This window comes from Lethenteron reissneri, unplaced genomic scaffold, assembly GCF_015708825.2.
Source record: "Lethenteron reissneri isolate LAM-NWPU_2019-01 unplaced genomic scaffold, ASM1570882v1 scaffold_1516, whole genome shotgun sequence".
Taxonomy (NCBI): domain Eukaryota; kingdom Metazoa; phylum Chordata; class Hyperoartia; order Petromyzontiformes; family Petromyzontidae; genus Lethenteron; species Lethenteron reissneri.
In genome coordinates this window covers 3,653-25,886 of record NW_026891241.1, presented here as the reverse complement: position 1 = coordinate 25,886, position 22,234 = coordinate 3,653, and the positions used below count along the sequence as shown (strand labels likewise).

The 22,234-nt window shown below is 52.5% G+C and overlaps 1 protein-coding gene across 1 annotated transcript; it reads right to left on the bottom strand.

Moving 5' to 3' along the window:
• Positions 1-1,826: 1,826 nt before the first annotated feature.
• LOC133362528 (gastrula zinc finger protein XlCGF71.1-like) lies at positions 1,827-6,887 on the bottom strand. The gene is made up of 2 exons (XM_061581475.1): positions 6,877-6,887; positions 1,827-6,542 (listed from the first exon to the last, which is right to left on the bottom strand). Exon 2 carries the CDS (start codon positions 5,632-5,634, stop codon positions 4,819-4,821), a length of 816 nt encoding a protein of 271 aa, XP_061437459.1. The 5' UTR covers positions 5,635-6,542; positions 6,877-6,887; the 3' UTR covers positions 1,827-4,818.
• Positions 6,888-22,234: the final 15,347 nt, after the last annotated feature.

The window sequence follows — 22,234 nt, the reverse complement described above, 5'->3', positions numbered from 1 at the left end:
TAGGAGGAACGGTAGTGTAGTGCTTAGCGTGCTGCCTGTGTGTGTCTGTGTGTGTGTGTCTGTGTGTGTGTGTCTGTGTGTGTGTGTCTGTGTGTGTGTCTGTGTGTGTGTCTGTGTGTGTGCGTGTGTGGTGTGTGGGGAGCGGTAGTGTAGTGGTTAGCGTGCTGTCTGTGTGTCTGTGTGTGTGTGTCTGTCTGTGTGTGTGTTCTGTGTGTGTGTCTGCGTGTGTGGTGTGTGGGGAGCGGTAGTGTAGTGGTTAGCGTGCTGTCTTTGTGTCTGTCTGTGTCTGTCTGTGTGTTTCTGCGTGTGTCTGTGTGTGCGTCTGTGTGTGTGAGGAGCGGTGGGTGTAGTGGTTAACGCTACGCTGCGCTACCAACCCGGCGAACCGAGTTAGATTCCCGCTCATGGCCACCACCGATCAAGATTATTTGAACCTCACATAGGTCGACTCAGCCTCAAACGAGTAACTGGTGTGGCGTATTAACATCGCCACTGGGGAGACAAAGGCGGCCGGCCGTGGTGGATACAAGTCCCGGGCGAAGCCGGGTAGTACAGCTAGTAAAATAATAAAAATAAAACAAAATAAAATACAATTCTCACGACGTGTGGCCGAAACGTCGTGAGAATTGTATTTAATTGTTTTATTTTTATTATTGTATTACTTCCCTTCTACGTGACTTTACCGAAAGAACCAAGAAGACAGGTCACACTTTGTAGCGATCACCCGGAGCGACACGTTGTATTTGAGGCCACTGAACAGCAGCGACAGCTCGGGGTGTACAACTCCTCTAGAGCAGCTTTGAGTGATGAAGCAGTCGTTGTTACGCGCTTGTATGGGTTCACAAGACGACTTGTTGTGGTTTATATATAGTCTAAACGTTGCTGCTTCTTGTTGTTGTTGTCATCTTGACGCGGGGTTCCAAGAGGCGCGAAGGATGTTGGTGTTTTGCGATAGAAATAAATGAACTGCGCGGCGCCCAGCGTGGGGCTCGAACCCGCGAGCCCGAGACGCCGCCGCGTGCCGCGCGCCACCCGCTGAGCTCGCCGCGCGCTGGGGACTCAGCTCGCCAAGTCGCCTCCTCGTGTAGCAGCCTCCACTCGCGTTCACTCGCTACACACCGTGTCAGTGTGGGGGGGGTGGTGGTGGTGGTGGTTGTGGTGGGGGTGGTGGGGGTGGTGGTGAGGGTTGTGGTGGGGGTGGTGGTGGGGGGGTTGTGGTGAGGGTTGTGGTGGGGGTGGTGGTGGGGGGGTTGTGGTGGGGGTGGGTGGTGGGGGTTGTGGTGGGGGGGGGTGGTGGGGGGGTGGTGGTGGTGGGGGTTGTGGTGGGGGCTGTGGTGGTGGGGGCTGTGGTGGGGGGGTGGTGGTGGGGTGGTGGTGGGGGTGGTGGGGGCTGTGGTGGGGGTGGTGGGGGGGGTGGTGGTGGGGGGGGTGGTGGTGGTGGTGGGGGGGGGTGGTGGGGGGGTGGTGGTGGGGGCTGTGGTGGGGGTGGTGGTGAGGGTTGTGGTGGGGGTGGTGGTGGTGGTGGGGGTTGTGAGGGTGGTGGTGAGGGTGGTGGTGGGGGGGTGGTGGGGGTTGTGGTGAGGGTTGTGGTGGGGGGGTGGTGGGGGTTGTGGTGAGGGTGGTGGTGAGGGTTGTGGTGGGGGGGGGGTGGTGGGGGTTGTGGTGAGGGTTGTGGTGGTGGTGGTGAGGGTTGTGGTGGGGGTGGTGGTGGGGGGGTTGTGGTGAGGGTTGTGGTGGGGGGGTGGTGGGGGTGCTGGGGGTTGTGGTGGTGGTTGTGGTGGGGGGGGGGTGGTGAGGGGGGGGGGTGGTGGTGGTGATGGGGGTTGTGGTGGGGGTGGTGGTGGTGATGGGGGTTGTGGTGGGGGTGGTGGGGGGGGTGGTGGTGGTGGGGAGAGCTGACAAACTCCAACTCTACGGGCGTCAGGATCGGGATTCGAACCCACGTCCTGCACACCGTCACGAGCGTTTACATTTGGGAGTGGTGCGAGGGGGGGGTCACCGATCTACGCCACACACACGGACACTCACACAGACACACACACTCACACACACGGACACTGTCAGGAGTCCACGCTCGCTCTAGCGCCCTCTCCTGGCCGTGCAGGGCACGGCACCTCGGCGTCCAAGCGACGAGACTTTCACGACATCTGTGCGATCAGGTCAAAGCCTCGCGCTCGCCACAGCGCTGAGACAGGCAGAGAGACACACACAGAGGCGAACAGAGACACAGACGGACAGAGACGTGGAATCGAACATGCTCAACTCGCTCCATTGACAGAGATTCATCGATCTTTGCACATCCCCGCAAGTCGTTCTAGTTTCTATTTTACTGTGTGGTGTGTAGTGTAAGCAATGTGGGACATCGATGTACACAGACATGAACAAGATCAGCAGACAAGACGTCTTTCATTTAATCGGTCTCTCCAAGAAACAAAGGAACGTTAAACACAAACTTAACTTTGGAGCTTTCGTGACTGCAGGAATTATTCTTTGGTTCTTTCGGGAAAGTGACGTATAAAGAAAAAATAATAAATTAAATAATAGCATACGACGTTTCGATTGCAACACAAGCAATCATCATCAGGTATAATGAAATAGCGACAAAATCTAACCAGAAAAAATTATAGACAGACATATAAGCAGACAAATATCACCAAGATACACAGAGCGGGCAACACAGGCACAGAGAGGGGTGATCGTCTCTGTGGGGTGGCCTTAAATAGACAGAGGGGGGCGGAGGCAGCGAGAGGGAGGTGTTAGAGACAAAACTTACATGTCAATGAGTTTTACACAAAATATAAATCCCACGGCCTTGTGCGAGTCCATGACTACTGCAGCAGTGACTCAGTGCGAGGCAGCTGTGGACCGGTTCTTGTGCACGATGTCTCAACAGCAGTCAGGGCTCGCTTCAACCCACGGTTGTCAACATCCAGACGTTAATCAGCAAGGAACATTTCTTGTCCTAGTTCACCAACATAAGACGTCATACAAAATCCTAATTAGCGTTGGGTAGAATGTATCTACTCGATGTGCTCTGCCTTGTAACTGAACACAAAATTGTAAAAAAATGCATTTTAAATGTGCTCTTAAAATTACCTCCTTGCTATGAAACAATTCAGACTTTACATATTTCATTTATCCATCTCTCCACGAAACAAAGGAATGTTTTAAACTATAACCATCATGGCCTTCTGGGAGTGCATCATTGATTCAGTGCAAGCCACCTATGGACCCTTATTGGTGGACAGCGTCTCAACAGCAGCCGGGCTCGCTTCAACCCACGGTTATGAACCTCCAGACGTGAATCAACAAGGAACATTTCTCGTCCTAGTTTGACAAAGTCTCTGTCATCACGTAATACAAAATTATAATTCGTGTTGTAGAGAATGTATCTCCTCTACGTGTAGCGTTTAAGCGGTACGCCTTGTAACTGACGGATGATCCGAGCGTGCTCCCTATTGCATGCTCCCTACTCCAGAGGCAGATACTTCCTTGAAACACAAAAGTACCCTTGACCTGTACCACAAGAATAACGGGTCTCACCTGAGTAATCTCTACAGGCTACTTACAAACACAAACACACACTTTGTCCCAACATCGCTTATTCGATGTTTGACCCTCAGACAAAATGTTCAATGTATGCGCACAATCAGAAAAGTATTCATTCTAAACTACTGACAGGCATATTGACATTGAATAACTGCAGTGAAACTTACTGCATCGGTAAAGTCATGGAAAAAGAAATTAAATAACAGAATACGACATTTCGATTGGAACACAAGCAACCATCATCAGGTGCAACAAGTGAATGAGAAAACATAGTGAACTTAGAAATATAATGCAACACAACACAGAGTCAGCCAACACAACAGTCAACACCCTACCTGGTTGATTACGTTCTTCCAAAATTGAACAATTTAGTTTAGATAACATCTTATTAACAAGGAGCTATTTAAAGAATGCACCCTCTACTGAACAGTGGATGTGAAACATACAATTGTGTCATTCAAAACGAGTAGGCCATTGCATGTTGGCGTCTGGGTCAAAATGTAGCAAATTCTAAACATTACCTACAAACTCCACAAATGAGATGCCACATCAACCATCGCCCCCTACTGACAGGCTCTTGTCCACACGCAGGCCGGTGCAGGGCCACCACCTTGTGCCACACAGGGGCAGCTGCCACTTGGGGATGTTTCGAGTGTTTGAGAAGAGATACGATGCAAAACTCAGAGTTGCCGAGGCGATTAAGCAAGCACCATGTAAATGCAATTATGAGAACAGAGTGAATGCTTGGGAGCTTATTGGCTCTCGCTCCTGGTTAGAGATCTACCCAACACACAGGGCCACAAAGACTGGCCGCTCTTACCCTGCAGGTTGAACCTAGGAACTGAGTGTTCAACTTCACATTCTTGTCATTAAAGGCCTGTGACAAAGGTCCATCTATTGGAGCGACATCGTCTCAGGCTTACACATCTACCGGGTCTCCATTTGACTTTGTATTGTCTCGGAGGAAATCCACCCACACCTCCACCTCCACAAAATGCTGGGAGTTGCCTCGCTCTGCCTCACAGTCAGAATTCTCCTCCTGCTTCACGTTGCCTCCATCGATGTGAAGGTCCCATTTTGGAGTTGAATCTTCATCTTCACATTTTACCTTCACTTCTTCGCTCTTCACCATCACCTCTTCATATTCCACCATCACCTCTTCATATTCCACCTCGATACCTTTCAAAGTGTCCAAGCTGGGAATTTCTTCTGGTTCTTGTTTCATGAGGGATGGGCTCATTGCAGCACTTTGACTTTCACAAGCTGATTTCAGACTCCACTCCTGGTGGATCTTGTGATGCTTGTATGTTCTCTGGTGTACTTGAAGATTTGATGAATGTGCAAACGCCTTCCCGCACAGAATGCACTTGAAGGGTTTCTCTCCCGTGTGTGTTCTCTGGTGTGCTTGAAGATGATTACTGATTGTGCAAACGCCTTCCCACACACAGTGCACTTGAAGGGTTTCTCTCCTGTGTGTGTTCTCTGGTGTGTTATAAGAGAAGATGACAGTGCAAACGCCTTCCCACACACAGTGCACTTGAAGGGTTTCTCTCCCGTGTGGATTATCTCGTGTCTTTGAAGATGTGGTGACTGTGTAAACGCCTTCCCGCACAGAATGCACTTGAAGGGTTTCTCTCCCGTGTGTGTTCTCTGGTGTATGATCAGAGAAGATGACTGTGAAAATGCCTTCCCACACACACTGCACCTGAAGGGTTTCTCTCCCGTGTGTGTTCTCTGGTGTTTTTTAAGAGAAGATGACTGTGAAAATGCCTTCCCACACACACTGCACTTGAAGGGTTTCTCTCCCGTGTGTGTTCTCTGGTGTTTTTTAAGAGAAGATGACTTTGAAAATGCCTTCCCACACACACTGCACTTGAAGGGTTTCTCTCCCGTGTGTGTTCTCTGGTGTCGTTTAAGAGCAGATGGCCATGCAAAGGCCTTCCCACACACACTGCACTTGAAGGGTTTCTCTCCTGTGTGTGTTCTCTGGTGCTGTGTCAAATTTCCAGTGCGATCCATGCTGTATCCACGCTGGTCGCATTGTTGCCTTGCTGTACCGAGCTGTGCTGAGCGCCTTTGCTCCATCAGACCAATTCTGCAGAGGAAGCGTCAGAGGAAGCGTCAGCTACAGACAGAAAAAAAGAATATCCACACCATCTACATGTCAGTATCGAGGCACAGATGAATGCAAAAACACAGTCACACGTGACTTACACGTCTATACTTATTCATATATTCATGATGTAGTGAAAAAGTTTCCCAAATTCATCACACAGGCTGTTATTGCACACAATGAGAGGGCAAATGGTCATAAATATGCCTGGAAGCCCTCGTATCTCCGTGGTGAGATGTTAACTACCTTGCCTGGTATACAGGAGGTCGTGGGTTCGATCCCGACCCTGACGCCTGCTGCTGCTGTATATTTGGAGTTTGCGTGTCTCTCTCTCTCCGTGGTGAGATGTTAACTACCTCGCCTGGTATACAGGAAGTCGTGGGTTCGATCCCGACCCTGACGCCTGCTGCTGCTGCTGTATATTTGGAGTTTGCGTGTCTCTCTCTCCGTGGTCGCGTGGATTTTCCTCCGAATCTCCCGGGTTTCCCCTCCACATTTAGAGTCAACATCAGCACGCGTGCAGCGTCTTTGACCGATACACATTTCCACACGTATTCTTGGTTCTTTCGGTAAAGTCACGTAGATAGACAATAACAACAGATAATAACATCAAATAAATGCCACTTGTGTTGCGATCGAAACGTCGTGGTTGTTATTTATTTATTTACAATTTTGTTTACTTTTATTCATTTTATTATCTGTTATTTTTAATAAATTTGCTATCTCCGTGACTTCACCGAAAGAACCAAGAATATGAATTGCTGCAGTTACTAAAGTTTTAAGTCAAAACATTGACACACGCGTTGACAAAACCCACCTTGTGTCGTGGGCAGGTAGCTTCTGTAAACAAGAGCGGTACAGCAGCTCAGGCGGGCTTGGGCTGGTAAAAAAGCGAAAAAAAACTGCGTTAATATCTACAATAAACCAAAGTGACAAAGTAGCGAGCCGCGTGAAGACAAATTAAACTTAAGGGAGGGAATTAAAGCAAACGCGACCAGGCGAGGGCAGGAGGCAAGGCCCCGCGTGTCTAGGCCCCGCGTTGTAAAGTTCCAACTTGGACATCGATTCACAAGCTGCTGCTGCTCTAGTGACATCCCTACGAGAGAGAGAGCGAGGCTCTAGCTTGGTAAACAACAACAACCACAACAACAACCACAACAACAACAACCACAACAACAACCACCACAACCACCACGACGATGAGAATTTCTCACCTCGGATTGCAGTTCACGCGCGGACCTCCAGCTTCCTGTTAGCTCGTGACGTCACGCGGCAGCAGATGACGTCACGCGGCTGCAGATGACGTGACGTCACGCGGCAGCAGATGACATGACGTCACGCGGCAGCAGATGACATGACGTCACTTCTGGGGTACAAGACCCTCCCTCCAACAATGAGAGGCTACCCTAACTGAATAAATTAATAAATTATGTTGATGTATGCGATCATCAACATTATCAATAAACATCATTTACACCATCATATACAACAACATCATCAGCATCATCATCAACAACAACAACATCATCAGCAGCATCAACAACAACAACATCATCAGCAACATCATTAAAACATCATCTACACCATCATCAGCAACATCATCACCACCCCTAGCATCAGCAGAAATATCATCAACATCAGCAACAGCATCAACATCATCAGCATCAACAGCATCAACAACAACAAACATCATCAGCATCAAAAACAACATCATCAGCACCAACAACAACAACATCAGCATCAACAACAACAAACATCATCAGCAGCATCAACAACAACAACATCATCAGCATCAACAACAACAAACATCATCAGCAGCATCAACAACAACAACATCATCAGCATCAACAACAACATCATCAGCAACATCAACAACAACAACATCAGCATCAACAACAACAACATCATCAGCATCAACAACAACAAACATCATCAGCAGCATCAACAACAACATCATCAGCAGCATCAACAACATCATCAGCAACATCAACAACAACAACAACAACATCAGCATCAACAACAACAACATCAGCAGCATCAACAACAACATCAGCATCAACAACAACATCATCAGCAGCATCAACAGCATCAACAACATCAGCATCAACAACAACATCATCAGCATCAACAACAACAACATCATCAGCATCATCATCAGCAGCATCAACAACAACATCAGCAACATCGTCACCATCTAGAACAGAGGGGAGGGAAGACTGCGGCCTAGTCGGCCTCGGGCCATCCCGAGTTTTCCTAGCGGACCCGCCGGGCCCGAAGCGCCTCCCCCGGCAGGAGTCGGGATCGAATAACGGGTCCGCCGGGCGTGGTGAACACACACAGTGTACACACACAGTGTACACACACACACAGTGTACACACACATTGTACACACGCACACAGTGTACACACACACAGTGTACACACACACAGTGATAGTGTACACACACACGCACACAGTGTACACACACACAGTGTACACACACAGTACACACACACAGTGTACACACACATTGTACACACACAGTGTACACACACACACAGAGTACACACACAGTGTACACACACACACATTGTACACACACACATTGTACACACACAGTGTACACACACACAGTGTACACACAGACACACAGTGTACACACACACAGACACACACACAGAGTGTACACACACACACACAGTGCACACACAGACACACATACCCAGTGTACACACAGACACACATACCCAGTGTACACACAGACACACAGTGTACACACACACAGAGTGTACACACACACACACAGTGCACACACAGACACACAGTGTACACACACACAGACACACATACACAGTGTACACACACACAGTGGACACACACACACAGACACACACAGTGTGTACACACAGACAGTGTACACACATACACACAGGTACACACACACAGAGTGTACACACACACACAGTGTACACACAGACACACAGTGTACACACACACAGTGGACACACACACACAGACACACACAGTGTGTACACACACACAGACACACACAGTGTACACACAGACACACAGTGTACACACACACAGTGTACACACACACACAGTGTACACACACAGTGTACACACACAGAGTGTACACACACACAGTGTACACACACACACAGTGTACACACACAGTGTACACACACAGAGTGTACACACACACAGTGTACACACACACACAGTGTACACACACAGTGTACACACACACAGTGTACACACACACACAGTGTACACACACAGTGTACACACACACACAGACAAACACACACAGACACACACACAGACACACAGTGTGTACACACACACAGTGTACACACAGACACACAGTGTACACACACACAGAGTGTACACACACACACACAGTGCACACACAGACACACAGTGTACACACAGACACACATACACAGTGTACTCACAGACACTCAGTGTACACACACACAGTGGACACACACACACAGACACACACAGTGTGTACACACAGACAGTGTGTACACACACACACAGTGTACACACAGACACATTGTGTACACACACAGACACTCCAACACACAACCGGTTAGTGCTGCTCCAGTGACAGATTGGCACGGTATGTCACGTGATAAACCTTGCGAATTGGCTGTCGGCTGATGGCCGGTTTAACGACACGCAAACATTCAAACTTAATTTGGAGTTGGAGTTTGTGTCTCTCTCTCATCATCACGGTGGCTAGGAGATGTTAACTACCTCGCCTGGTATACAGGAGGTCATGGGTTTGATCTCGATCCTGAAGATTCTTGCTGTATATTTGGAGTTTGTGTGTCTCTCTCATCATCATCACGGTAGCTAGGAGATGTTAACTCCCTCGCCTGGTATACAGGAGGTCGTGGGTTCGATCCCGGCCCTGGCGACGCCAACTGCTGTATATTTGGAGTCTGCGTGTCTCTCTCTCTCTCATCATCATCAGTGAGTGGGTGAGGTGAGTGGGTGGGTGAGTGTGTGAGCGAGTGGGTGTGCGGGTGAGTGGGTGGGTGAGTGTGTGAGCGAGTGGGTGTGCGGGTGAGTGGGTGGGTGAGTGGGTGGGTGAGTGTGTGAGCGAGTGGGTGTGCGGGTGAGTGGGTGAGTGTGTGAGCGAGTGGGTGTGTGAGGTGCGTGGATGGGTCAGTGAGTGGATGAGTGAGGAGGGGTACCAGGTCGTCTACTGGGGGTGAGGGGTCATTATACAGGGCGGTTCAAAGGTCAAGACACAGTTTCTTGGGTTTCTATTTTATTGTGATTTTCCGAGTTTACAAAGGTAGCTCTCTCTCCGTCCGTCTCTCTCTCTCTTCCTCTCTCCACTGCTGGGCCTGTAGGCTTGGCCCGAGCGAGTTCCCGCCTTTTCACGAGTTGATTCCGCCCCCCGCCGTGGCTTTGTCGGCACGAGGCTTCTGCGCCGGTGAGTGTCAAGGGCTCCAACGGGCCCCAAACCGCTGCCCCGTCGTCATCGCCGCCGTGGACAAAGCGCCGGTGCTCGACATCATGAGCTGCGTGGAGAGGGACCTTCTGGACCTCGTGTTGCGCACGGGCTACAACATCGTCCAGGAGAACGGACAGAGGAAGCTGGGACCGCCGCCCGACTGGCAGGGCCCCCCTCCCGCCCGCGGCTGCGAGGTGTTCGTGGCGAGGATCCCGCGCGACCTGTACGAGGACGAGCTGCTTCCCGTGCTGGAGGCGGTGGGGAAGCTGTACCAGCTGCGCCTCATGATGACGTACCAAGAAGAGAACCGCGGCTACGCGTTCGCCACCTTCGCGACGCGCTCGCAAGCCTTGAACGCCGTCAAGAGACTCCACGACTTGGAGATCCGCCCGGGGCAACGGATAGCGGTTTGCGTGAGCGTCGACAATCGCCGCCTCTTCTTGGCGAGGCTGCCGAAGGACAAGACGCGGGCCGAGGTGATGGCTGCGATGAGCGACGTCACGGAGGGCGTCGTGGACGTCCAGATGCGCTTCTGTCGCTACGACAGGAGCCTCAGCCGAGGCTACGCGTTCGTCGAATACGAGAGCCACCGCGCGGCCTGCATGGCCCGCAGGGTGCTGCTGCCGTACTCTTTCCGGCTGTGGGGCCGGGACATCCACGTGGACTGGGCCATCCCGCAGCGAGAGCCGGGGGCGGCGGCCGCTGCTGCTGCTGCCGCGGCGGTGGCAACGGAAGACGACGAGGAAGGGGGGGAGGAGGTGGAGGAGGAGGAGGTGGAGGAGGAGGTGGAGGTGGGGGAGGAGGTGGAGGTGGGGGAGGAGGTGGAGGAGGAGGTGGGGGAGGAGGAGGTGGGGGAGGAGGAGGCAATGGAAGACGAGGAGGCGGTGGCGGCGGTCCCAGGCCTACCGCCGCCGGAGTGCGCCGTCTCCGACAAGGCCCCGCACAACCTGTTTGTGGGCTGGGCGGCGCACACGCTGCTCTGGCGGGCACCTCACCACCCGCGGCCCACGCCAATCGGTCTGGACGAGCTGCCGGAGACGGCCGTCTTGTCGTGGGAGACGCGTCTGCAGGCGCTGCTACGGAGCGCCGGCGTGGGCCACGCGACCTTCGAACTGCACGCTCACTCGGAGCCCGGCAGGCCCATGGGCCTCGTGTACAAGGTCTCCGTTCCCGGGATGATGCGGGAAGGCAGCGGCTTCTTCCCCGCGGTGCTGAGCTCCAGCGTGGAGGGAGCTCGCGAAGTGGCCAGCGGCCTTCTCTACGAAATCCTCGGCGACGCCAACCCCCTGAGGGTGGGCCCGGTCCCCGCCGCCACGCTGCCTCCCGGCTGCCCCGTCCGGAACCTCCCGGCGTATCCCGGCGACTTCCCCGCGCCCCGGCAGCCGGTCGCCGCGCGCCTGCCGACGAGCGGCACGTACCCGTAGTGCCGCGTGGCCGTCGCGGCGGCGTTCGTCAGGCCGCGGACGGCATCCCACCGCTCGGCGTTCGCTCTGCAGCTCACGTCCGCTCTGCAGTGTTCACCGTCAAACCGCAAGTTGCCCGCCCGCTCACTCGACGTGCTCACGTTGATCGGTTGTTGCCTCTGTGGCCGTACCCGTGAATCCCTTCCCAGGCCAGCGGGCGTGACCCCGTGACCTCGCCAGGCGTGACCCCGTGACGTCACCAGGTGTGACCCCGTGACCTCGCCAGGCGTGACCCTGTGACGTCGCCAGGCGTGACCCCGTGACCTCACCAGGAATGACCCCGTGACATCACCAGGCGTGACCCTGTGACGTCACCAGGTGTGACCCCGTGACCCCGCCAGGCGTGACCCTGTCATTACACTTTAATGAAAACCGACAACTGAATCCGTAAAAAAAAAATGATTTCAGGTGTTTGACGCGTCAACGCCATTTCGTTTTGGAAATGTCGGGGAGAAAAAAATATTTTGTTCACATCGCATTTTGATTCTTTATCAAATAGAAAAACCCACTCACCCACCCACACACTCGCTCACCCACTCACACATCCACACACTCGCTCACCCACTCACACACCCACACACTCGCTCACCCACTCACACACCCACACACTCGCTCACCCACTCACACACCCACTAACCCACCGACCCACACACTCGCTCACCCACTCACACACCCACTCACTCGCTCACCCACTCACCCACCCACACACTCGCTCACCCACTCACCTCACACACTCACCTCACCCACTCACCTCACACACCCACTCGCTCACTCACCTGTTCACACACACACTCACCCACTCACCTGTTCACACACTCACCCACTCACGTAGCGACTTTGCTACACACGGAGATGTCCGTGCACCACCTCGTTTGCACAGCCTCTATCCCTGTGCCACGTGTAGTTCGTGCACACACAGCTGTTAAAGAGTTTGATGTTTTATCGATTTCCAATTTACGTGTGTTTTTCCCCGTAATGGTTTTTTGTTAATGTTTTAGCGGAAATAAAGTCCTGAAAAGTCTCTTCCTCTCTCTTTCGACTCTCTCGGCCGAGTATCTGCCACTGATGGTTGTGAGTGTCGCATGCTTGGGACCCGTCTTCCCCTCCTCTGCAGATTTAATTTGATGTGCTGATTCCGTTTAGAACAGGTCCCTGCGGGATGGGCTGGTAGGAACGAACAAATGAATGGCTATAATAAAATGAAATGGCGGGGGTACGATACGAAGGGAGAGTTTGAGGCCTAGTTCTAGGCTTTAGGCCTAGCTGTAGGCTTTAGGCCGCTGTGAGTTAATTTGTAATTTAAAAGTTTTCATTAAAAGCTATCTCAGGGAATTATAAGGGAATGTTACACTTGTTTAGCCAGGAAAGCCTCACTGAGTCTAAAGGTTTTTGTAGGGTCCTGCCAAGTGTTTGCAGTAGGATAGTTCTGTCATGATTATTTATTCAGAAACCCGCAAACCGATCGCTCGAGTGCTTATGCAATTCAACTCGTGAAACAATTAATCCGGAATCTGCCGTAAGATGTTAGTAGTGAAGCAAGGTTGATCCTGGACAGTGCTTGGACCTCAGATTTTATTTCAAGTGTGCGTGCAACTGATGGTTCTGCTTTGCAGACTAAGTTAAACATATATTTTTTGCATGTGACATGTTCTATTAGCCTTGTATATGTTGTTGCTAGCTGTACCAGGGTTGATGCACGACCTCGCCATTCGGAAACTTGACCATGTAAAGATGTTTTGGATTCATTTGTTCGTGTTTTTTTTGCTGTAATCAGGTTTTTTAAACCAAGTCCCCATCGAAAATGAGCATTTATTGCACGATTGGTTTTACCTATGCCGAAATAAAACCTAAGCCTAGATCAGACAGCACAATGCATACCAGGTGTGTAGGCTGCTGTGGGGGCTACATTGTCAGAAGGGGGTCATTGCAGACAATACAATTGTTATACTGTACTATGCTCAAACGCATATGCTTCTCGCCTTCACCAAACCTGCACTGACCAGGGTGGTGAAGTGATGGGCACCAGCCCGCACTGACCAGCGTGAAGTAAAATAACCTTCACGAGCCGCAACCGCGTGGCGAGTGAGGCTCTCGTTCATCGCTTGAATGACGAAGGGTTGTAGAGATGCACAACTCGTACAGGACAAGTGCTTATCTCCAGTTTACAGCTCTGAGCCACCGTCTGAATGTTCACGTTCATATGCAGGAGAGCGAGACATTCCGGGGTCAATGATGAAAATTGGATTACACCGTGTGCGTTGAACTTCTGTCACGCCGTACGTAGCCAACAGTGCTCATCGGGGGTGCGGGGGAAGGACAGCTCTGCACAATAAGCAGTTCTGAAGAAAATAGTTTTCGATTTAGATTTAAAAGTGTAATGTCTCAGGGTTACGCGTGAATATCTACATAACACCTGCACCGCCAAACCCAACGTTAACTAATTATGACTTGTAATATTGGTCGTGGAAGCTTCGTTATAACATTCTATTGCTGTTGTTGATATTGTTGTTAGGCCAGAGAAATTAAACAGGCTTTCCCGGGAGGTTATACAAACTGAACAGATAGTCAACACTGACAATCTGCCCATCGTTGCCTCTCCCCACTCTAACCTACGCTTGCTGGGGTTTTGGAGGGAGGTGGGCGTGGCTACGCTTGCTGGGGAGACAAAGGCGGCCGGGCGTGGTGCTGGCCACCCACCCCCTCGAGTGCCGTCCCACCCTTAATAGGTGCTCGCTAACAGCACTTGCCCCTAGTCTGTGCAGGCTACACGGGGGATCTTTGTGTTAGGTGCTCGCTAACAGCACTTGCCCCTACAGTCTGTGCAGGCTACACGGGGGATCTTTGTGTTAGGTGCTCGCTAACAGCACTTGCCCCTACAGTCTGTGCAGGCTACACGGGGGATCTTTGTGTTAGGTGCTCGCTAACAGCACTTGCCCCTAGTCTGTGCAGGCTACACGGGGGATCTTTGTCTTAGGTGCTCGCTAACAGCACTTGCCCCTACAGTCTGTTGCCGCCCTATCGCCGGAGCCACTCCACGTCTGCAGATGTGGCTCATGTGAGGCAGAGACTGCAAGCAGCTGGTCCGTTGTCGACAGGTGCAGTCACAGGAGCGGCGTGGTCCCAGCTGCAGACTCACGCCTTGATGGATCTCGGGAGGGAAGATGAGCTGCTGGATGTTGGTGGCAGCAATGGAAGCCGGGACAGCAACCTTGACATTGCCGCAGGTAGCACAAGTTATACTGGTGGGAACCTCCTGGTTACACCAGCCCACAGGGGATTATTGTGTCCGTCCGTCCGTCGTGAAGGGAGGGGCTGGGTGGGGGGGGGAAGGTGGGGAAGGGCTGGGTGGGGAGGGGCTGGGTGGGGAGGGTGGGGAGGGGCTGGGTGGGGAGGGGCTGGTCACCCCGTGATGCCCTTATAAAACTCAACGTTTAACCTACTCACGCCGGCTTGTGCCCTCCCTCACAGTCGGGCATATTTGCGGAATACACCACGCCGCCGTTGCCCCTGCAGGCCATTGACCGAGCAACCCAATGTTCCTAGCAGCTCCCTCCGCAGGAATGTGTTTCTGTTCATTTCCCATCACAACAACGGCAACAAGGAAATAACCTAAGAGTTAAATATTACCGCGTGATGGAATAAATTATCCTTCACTTGTTGCACTAAGTGGAGAGGAATTTACTGTTGCGTTGCACAATTCGTTGAACAAATTGTGATAGCCTTGTGACCTTTACCACTGACACATCGCCCCAAACAAGACGTACATTTTGATCTTGTTCAAGGGTTATTAAAGGCCCGAACATTACAACTCTGTGTGCGGTTTTTTGGTTAGATTCATTTGGCAAGGGACACTAGTTGGCGTTCCCTCTGCTCCACTCGCTTGCCACTTTGTCCTGCCACACTCACCCAGTGTGTCACAGTGCCAGTAGTCTGCCATCACGAACCAGAGGAGATGAATGGCGAACATTTAACAGAAAAATGGAACATTTGTGCCGGTCTTTGGAAACAGTTTTAAACAATCCAGGACGGTTTGCTTTCGTGGAAACATTCCAACCGAGATTGTATTTGTTTGGGATGTCCCAGCGGCAGTCGAGGTTTTTGGCAATGATCTGCAGGGATGGTGCGTTTCCGTTCCTAGCCGCGAGGGCAGATCCTCGTTACTGCGCCGTCCGTGAGCGTTGGTTCACGTTCCGAGCGGTGAGGAAGTCCGCTTATCTTGCTTGAGTTGTTGAGTTGCGTCGGCAATAAACCCAAAGGGCAACCTGACCCGGTAAATACAGTAAACCATCTAGTCAACCGCTGTAGTCTTCGTTCCTGCAGTGAAGGAATAACAAAGCTACACCAACTCTCTCCCGAAGCCCTCTTGTGGCGAGCAGACCTCGACGTTTTCATTTATCTCCTGAACATATTGCCAGAATTGGAGTAAATTGTGATATGGTGCCACCTAGTGGCGATACAGCTCAGGGGAGTCTTTTAAGTAAACAGGCGGCAAAGCCGAGTGAGAGATTCATGTTCATCATCATCGTCAACCAAAATTAAATCCAATGCTGGATGGAGGCCTCTCCAAGCTGTCATCATCACATTTTCTTGCAATGCAACAATTCACGGAGCACCTGCATACGAGCTGATTTCAGAGCTCTCCATCTTAGATCTTTAAAGGTGCATTTGAAATAGTTTTTATACTCCTGCTGTTGTGGAGCGACTCATGCAGCCAGCTTTGGCTCCAGGGTTTGGTGGAACGTGTTTTGTGTCGTTTATTGTGAAATTTCGGTCACTGTTCCTATGATCACTGTTACATTGCTTATGGCTTCATTTTGGTGATTTCAAAAGTTTTTTGGTTTGGCCATGTTTGTTTGTTGTAGTACAGTTAGAATGATGGCTTTAATCTAAGTTGTCTTGTGGTTGTTGTTTGACTGGCATCCCACTGGGATTTTTGCACAGCGTTGGTGTACAGTGCTTTTTTCTGGAAGACTTTGCAGTTTTTCCCTGGATTTTTAAATCCTTTATATTAAGTTCACTTGCTTGCGTGCTTGTGTGCTTGACCGTGCAAATCTTTCGGTCGTTTTTTAACCCACTTCCCGTGATCCAATCGAGCTGACATTTTGCACACAGACTCGTTATGCGTGACAATTAATTTTCGTGAAAAAATGTTTCCTAAATTTTACAGTTTAGGGAAAAAAAATTCAATATTTAATACCAATTGCTTAATGGTGGCAATCATCTGACCCATAGGTGGCAGCCATATCAAGCCAGAGGAAGAGAGGACTCTAGCCGCCCGTTTCATGATGACGCAAATGTTGACTAACCACATGGCATGAAATCCCTGCCCCCACGCTGTACACTGGAGACTATTTATAGAGCAGTTACATTGAAGCCGCCAGGTTCTTGAAAGTGGTAAAACGGGTCAACGCTAGTGCCCTCGGGAATATACGGGGCATGTCAAGAGGTGATCTTTCATTTTTAAATCCTTTATATTAACTTCGCTTGCTTGCTTGCTTACTCAAGAAAAACAGAAATGAATAATAAAATGAAACCGATGTGTGTGGTGTAAGCAATGTGGGATATCGATGTACACGGACATGAACAAGATCAGCAGACAAGACGTCTTTCATACTCTTTGGTTCTTTCAGTAAAGTCACGTAGGTAGAAAAAAAAAATCACGACGTTTCGATCGCAACACGAGCAGTCGTCCTCAGGCGAAAACATCCAGACATTGTCGTGGCAGAAGTCACGTGAGCTACAGCTGCGCATTGTTGTAATGCGGTGGGCTCACGCGACATTGATTTCTGTAAGACGAAGTTACTTTGAAAACCCACTGGCGACGCTCTTTAGTGTCAGTGTCGTGTCCTTGACTCACCACACGGGGACGTCTGGTTGAGGCGACGCGTTCATTGTAACAACTCTTTCGAATCGTCTTGGTTCTTTCGGTAAAGTCGTCACGTAGAAGGGAAGTAATAAAATAAAACATAATAAAATAATTCTCACGACGTTTCGGCCACAACGCAAGCAGCCGTCCTCAGGTGAAACCAGGTCTGTCGAGGCGCCGAAACGTCATGAGAATTATTTTATTTTATTTTTTTATTATTTCCCTTCTACGTGACTTTACCGAAAGAACCAAGAAGATGAATCCCTGCAGTCACGAAAGCTTTACATCGAAACTCTTTCGAACTCGGCTCCTCTAGCCACGACTCTAGCACGAAGGGGTACGGCCCCTTCCACCCGACAGCCCACGGGAGTGACAGCCCCTTCTACCGCAGCAGCAGCAGCAGCAGCCTGCACACTCCGGGCTCTGCTACTCACGGGTCCCTGAGCCCGGCGGCGTTCAGGGAAGACGGGACGAGCCGTCCCAGCCAGGGTACAGGAGCTCACCTCGGGTCCGCTACAACGCGGCTCTGGCTAGAGCCTCGTTGAGGGTCCCCGGGTGCCGCTCCAGTCTTCAGGTCTTGGGATGTCCTCAGGCTTGAGCTGGTGAACACCGCCCGGCCCGTCCAGAGGGCCGTACTTTTATCCCCACGTCGGGGTCGCCCCTCCCCTCCTGACCCCTCCCCCCTCCCAGAACCTTCTGGAAGGTCTTATCTTAAGGGGCCTTAGGGACGGGTGGGGGGTCAGGGGTGTTAGTCTCGGGTCACGGTGGGGGGCCGGGGGTTTAACCTTTGGTCGACCCCTACGCACCTCGCTCTCTCTCTCGGCTGCCCCCTGTTGACCCGTGCACGTGGTGGCAGGTCAGCTGACAGCGCCTTGTTATGGCGCTTACGCACAACTTCGTGACGAACGCTACACGTTCCGTCGCTTTCATGCAGGGGGCGCTGCAAACCTACGCGCCCCCTGCATGAACGACGGAGGCACAGGGACAGACGGTCGATCGCGTTGGAATCGATCTGCAGACGGCGGTCTTCTGGCACGGCCAGCAGTTCTGTGTCGCCTCATCTCAACCCCACGATCCCAACCAGGTGAAAGTCCGCATCGAACAGAACCCCGGCAAGGCCATCTACTTCACGACGAGAGAAAATTCACACGAAATGTCGTTTTCAATGAAGTCTTCCAGATGTAAAATAACAAGCTTTTAATGAAGAAATAGAATTATCAAATTCAAAACATAACACAATTCAAAGTTGTTTCATTTTAAAACTTCAAAACGGAGCATCGGGAGCTTGCGTGGATGTGTGGGGGCCGTTGGCCCCCGGGGTCCCTCCCGCCTCCATCCCCTATTCCGTTTACGTTACCCCACCTCCCTATTACCCGCTACGGTTTCGCCGGCATTCGAACGCGACGCCCCTACTATTACAGCCTCGCGCCGCGCTCCCACGCTGCGAGCATACGTGCACACATCATCATCAATCAAACGCCGTGCTCGCAGTATAGCCCTGTGCGGCACGTTACCAATGCGCATCCGTATCCGACACGTAACGAACGTATGCGCACTCCCACACACAGCTCTGCGCGGCACTCACTCAACACTGACCGCTCGCGTTAGGATCGCGCACCTGTATTATACACGTCGTGAACGTGCGCGCACACACATACAGCTCCACACGCGATACCCACTCTTGCGCCGCTCTGCGCAGCGCTCGCCGCCTGCTGGCCGCTTACGTTATGAGCGCGCACCTGGGGTACGCCGATTACGCACGCCGAGAGCTTACGCATACACCGTACCACACGCGTTCACACTTATAACACGAGATCACACGAGGCCACGATCAGCTATTAATGATTTATTATCCGCTACCTGGAACTAGATGTTAAATCAGTGAGTCGACGAGGCTGGCCTACGCTGATACCTCTATACCTATTCCCGATTTATCTGCTATGATTCTAATTCACCTTCTTACTCACTGTTAAGTGTCCACGGCGGTCCGCTGATCCTTGTGCTAACCGCGTGCCTCGGTGCGTCACACGGACGTCCGGGTCGCTGGCTGGAGCTGCGTCTGGTCGCCTGGCGCTGGAGTAAGAGAGCGATTTCCCCTCTGCGCCCCTCTATTTATCCTCCCTACCTCAAAGGGGATGCTGCGCTGAACAATGGGCTCGTGCACCTCGAGCCCGCGCACGGCGGTTCCGGGCGCTTTTGATCTGCTAATCAGTGAGCTGCGTTGGCGGCGTACATCCTAATTACTCCCTTACCCTTCCTAACAATGGGGCCTGCGCGCTCAAGCGTAATTATCCCAACCCTCCATGACTATGCGCAACAGCTCCTGCGGTCCCGCTATTCATGCTGTCCCGTCCCTCCCCTGCTTGCCCCGTCGACCCGTGGGGGTGTGTGTGGGGGGAAATGCGCCTCAACCGCGGTGGCCAAATGCCCCATGCCGCGACCACACCATATTAAGGCTGGTCGCAGCGCCGCGGTGCCACGTAGCACGGGGGAGGTCATCCAATTCCCTGATCGCCGGAAACCGTGAGAGTTAACCCCGATAAGGGTTTCTCGGATAAAAACCGGTCGGCCAGGTAACCTCCCCTTCCAGCTCTATGGGTGGGGGAAAATGCGTGCGGGTGTGTTCATGTGAGGTGAGGTGAGGTGAGGGGGACGCGGGGTTGGCTCCGTTGCTTGGTGGTGGCGAGGTCGGGGATTTGGGCGCCTGCCGAACGGCTTCGTGGCGGCGGCATCACAGTTGTGTGAGTTGGTAGGTGAGTGGGTGGGTGAGTGAGTGAGTGGGTTTGCTGAGGTGGGTGGGTGGGTGAGTGAGTGGGTGAGTGAGTGAGTGGGTGGGTGGTTGTGTGAGTGTGTGAGTGGTCGGGTGAGTGGTTGGGTGAGTGAGTGAGAGTATGAGTGAGTGGGTCAATGGAGTGGGTGAGTGGTTGTGTGAGTTGGTAGGTGAGTGGGTGGGTGAGTGAGTGAGTGGGTTTGCTGAGGTGGGTGGGTGAGTGAGTGAGTGGGTAAATGGAGTGGGTGAGTGAGTGGGTGAGTGGTTGTGTGAGTTGGTATGTGAGTGAGTGGGTGAGTGGTTGGGTGAGTGAGTGAGAGTATGAGTGAGTGGGTGGGTCAATGGAGTTGGTGAGTGGTTGTGTGAGTTGGTAGGTGAGTGGGTGGGTGAGTGAGTGAGTGGATTTGCTGTAGTGGGTGAGTGAGTGAGTGGGTGAGTGAGTGGGTGAGTGAGTGGGTGGCTGTGTGAGTGGGTGAGTGGTTGGGTGAGTGGTTGGGTGAGTGAGTGAGAGTATGAGTGAATGGGTGGGTCAATGGAGTGGGTGAGTGGTTGTGTGAGTTGGTAGGTGAGTGGGTGGGTGAGTGAGTGGGTGGGTGAGTGAGTGGGTGAGTGAGTGGGTGGGTGGTTGTGTGAGTGGATGAGTGGGTGAGTGCTTGGGTGAGTGAGTGAGAGTATGAGTAAGTGGGTGGGTCAATGGAGTGGGTGAGTGGGTGGGTGAGTTGGTAGGTGAGCAAATGCAGGTTGGTGGGCAGATCGTGGGATCTGTAGGCGGGTGGGCAATGACGTCATCGCACTGTCCACACCCACGTGCTCACTACTACACTTGTCCAATACGTAAATTGGGGCTTTTGCAATCTTTGTGTGACGTCACACACACCACGCACTCACCCACAACAACACCACCACCCCCCCACCACCATCACCACCCCCCCACCACCCCCCCCCACCACCACCCACACCACCCACACCACCACCACCCCCCCCACCACCACCACTACCCCCCACCACCACCACCCACACCATCACCATCACCACCACCACCACCCACACCACCATCACCACCCCCCCACCACCACCATCACCACCACCTCCACGACACGTGATTGCCAGAGAAGGAGCCAACAACAACGATGATGACGCGTTAAGTGCCACGCACAGGCCACGCCCACAGCTGAGGCTCAGCCAATCAGCCGCTCAGCCGCTCAGCCAATGAAGGTGATTGGTGGACACCCGCACGCAGCTGGGCGACAGCATTTAAATACTCACGTCACCCTCCAGCACGTGGCGGTGGAGGCGGCGATGGCGAAGGTGGACAGGCCGGAGGAGGATCTGGGTGCATCTGCTGTAAGGCCACTCACTGGGTGCGACACTAGGAGCCGCTGTTCGGGTTGTGGTCGCGTTCTCTCCTGTTTTCTCCTGTTCTCTTTTTGGCTGTTCTAGGCAGAGGGCCTGCCCATGATTGAGAAATGAATAACAAATTTAAATAGGTGGTGGAGGAGGAGACGGTGGTGGAGGTGGAGGAGGTGGTGGAGACGGAGGAGGTGGTGGAGGAGGTAGTGGTGGTGGAGACGGAGGAGGTGGTGGAGACGGAGGTGGTGGTGGAGACGGAGGAGGTGGTGGAGGAGGAGGAGGTGGTGGAGGAGGAGGTGGTGGTGGAGGAGGAGGTGGTGGTGGAGACGGAGGTGGTGGTGGAGACGGAGGAGGTGGTGGAGGAGGAGGTGGTGGAGGAGGAGGTGGTGGTGGAGGAGGAGGTGGTGGTGGTGGAGGAGGTGGTGGTGGAGACGGAGGAGGTGGTGGAGGAGGAGGAGGTGGTGGAGACGGAGGTGGTGGTGGAGGAGGAGGTGGTGGAGACGGAGGAGGTGGTGGAGACGGAGGAGGTGGTGGTGGAGGAGGTGGCGGAGATTGTGGAGGAGAAGGTGGTGGAGGAGGAGGTGGAGGAGGTGGTGGCGCAGAGTTTAGAATCTCCACTGGACGTGAGTAGACAACCGCCTGCACGATGATGACGATGATGATGCTGAT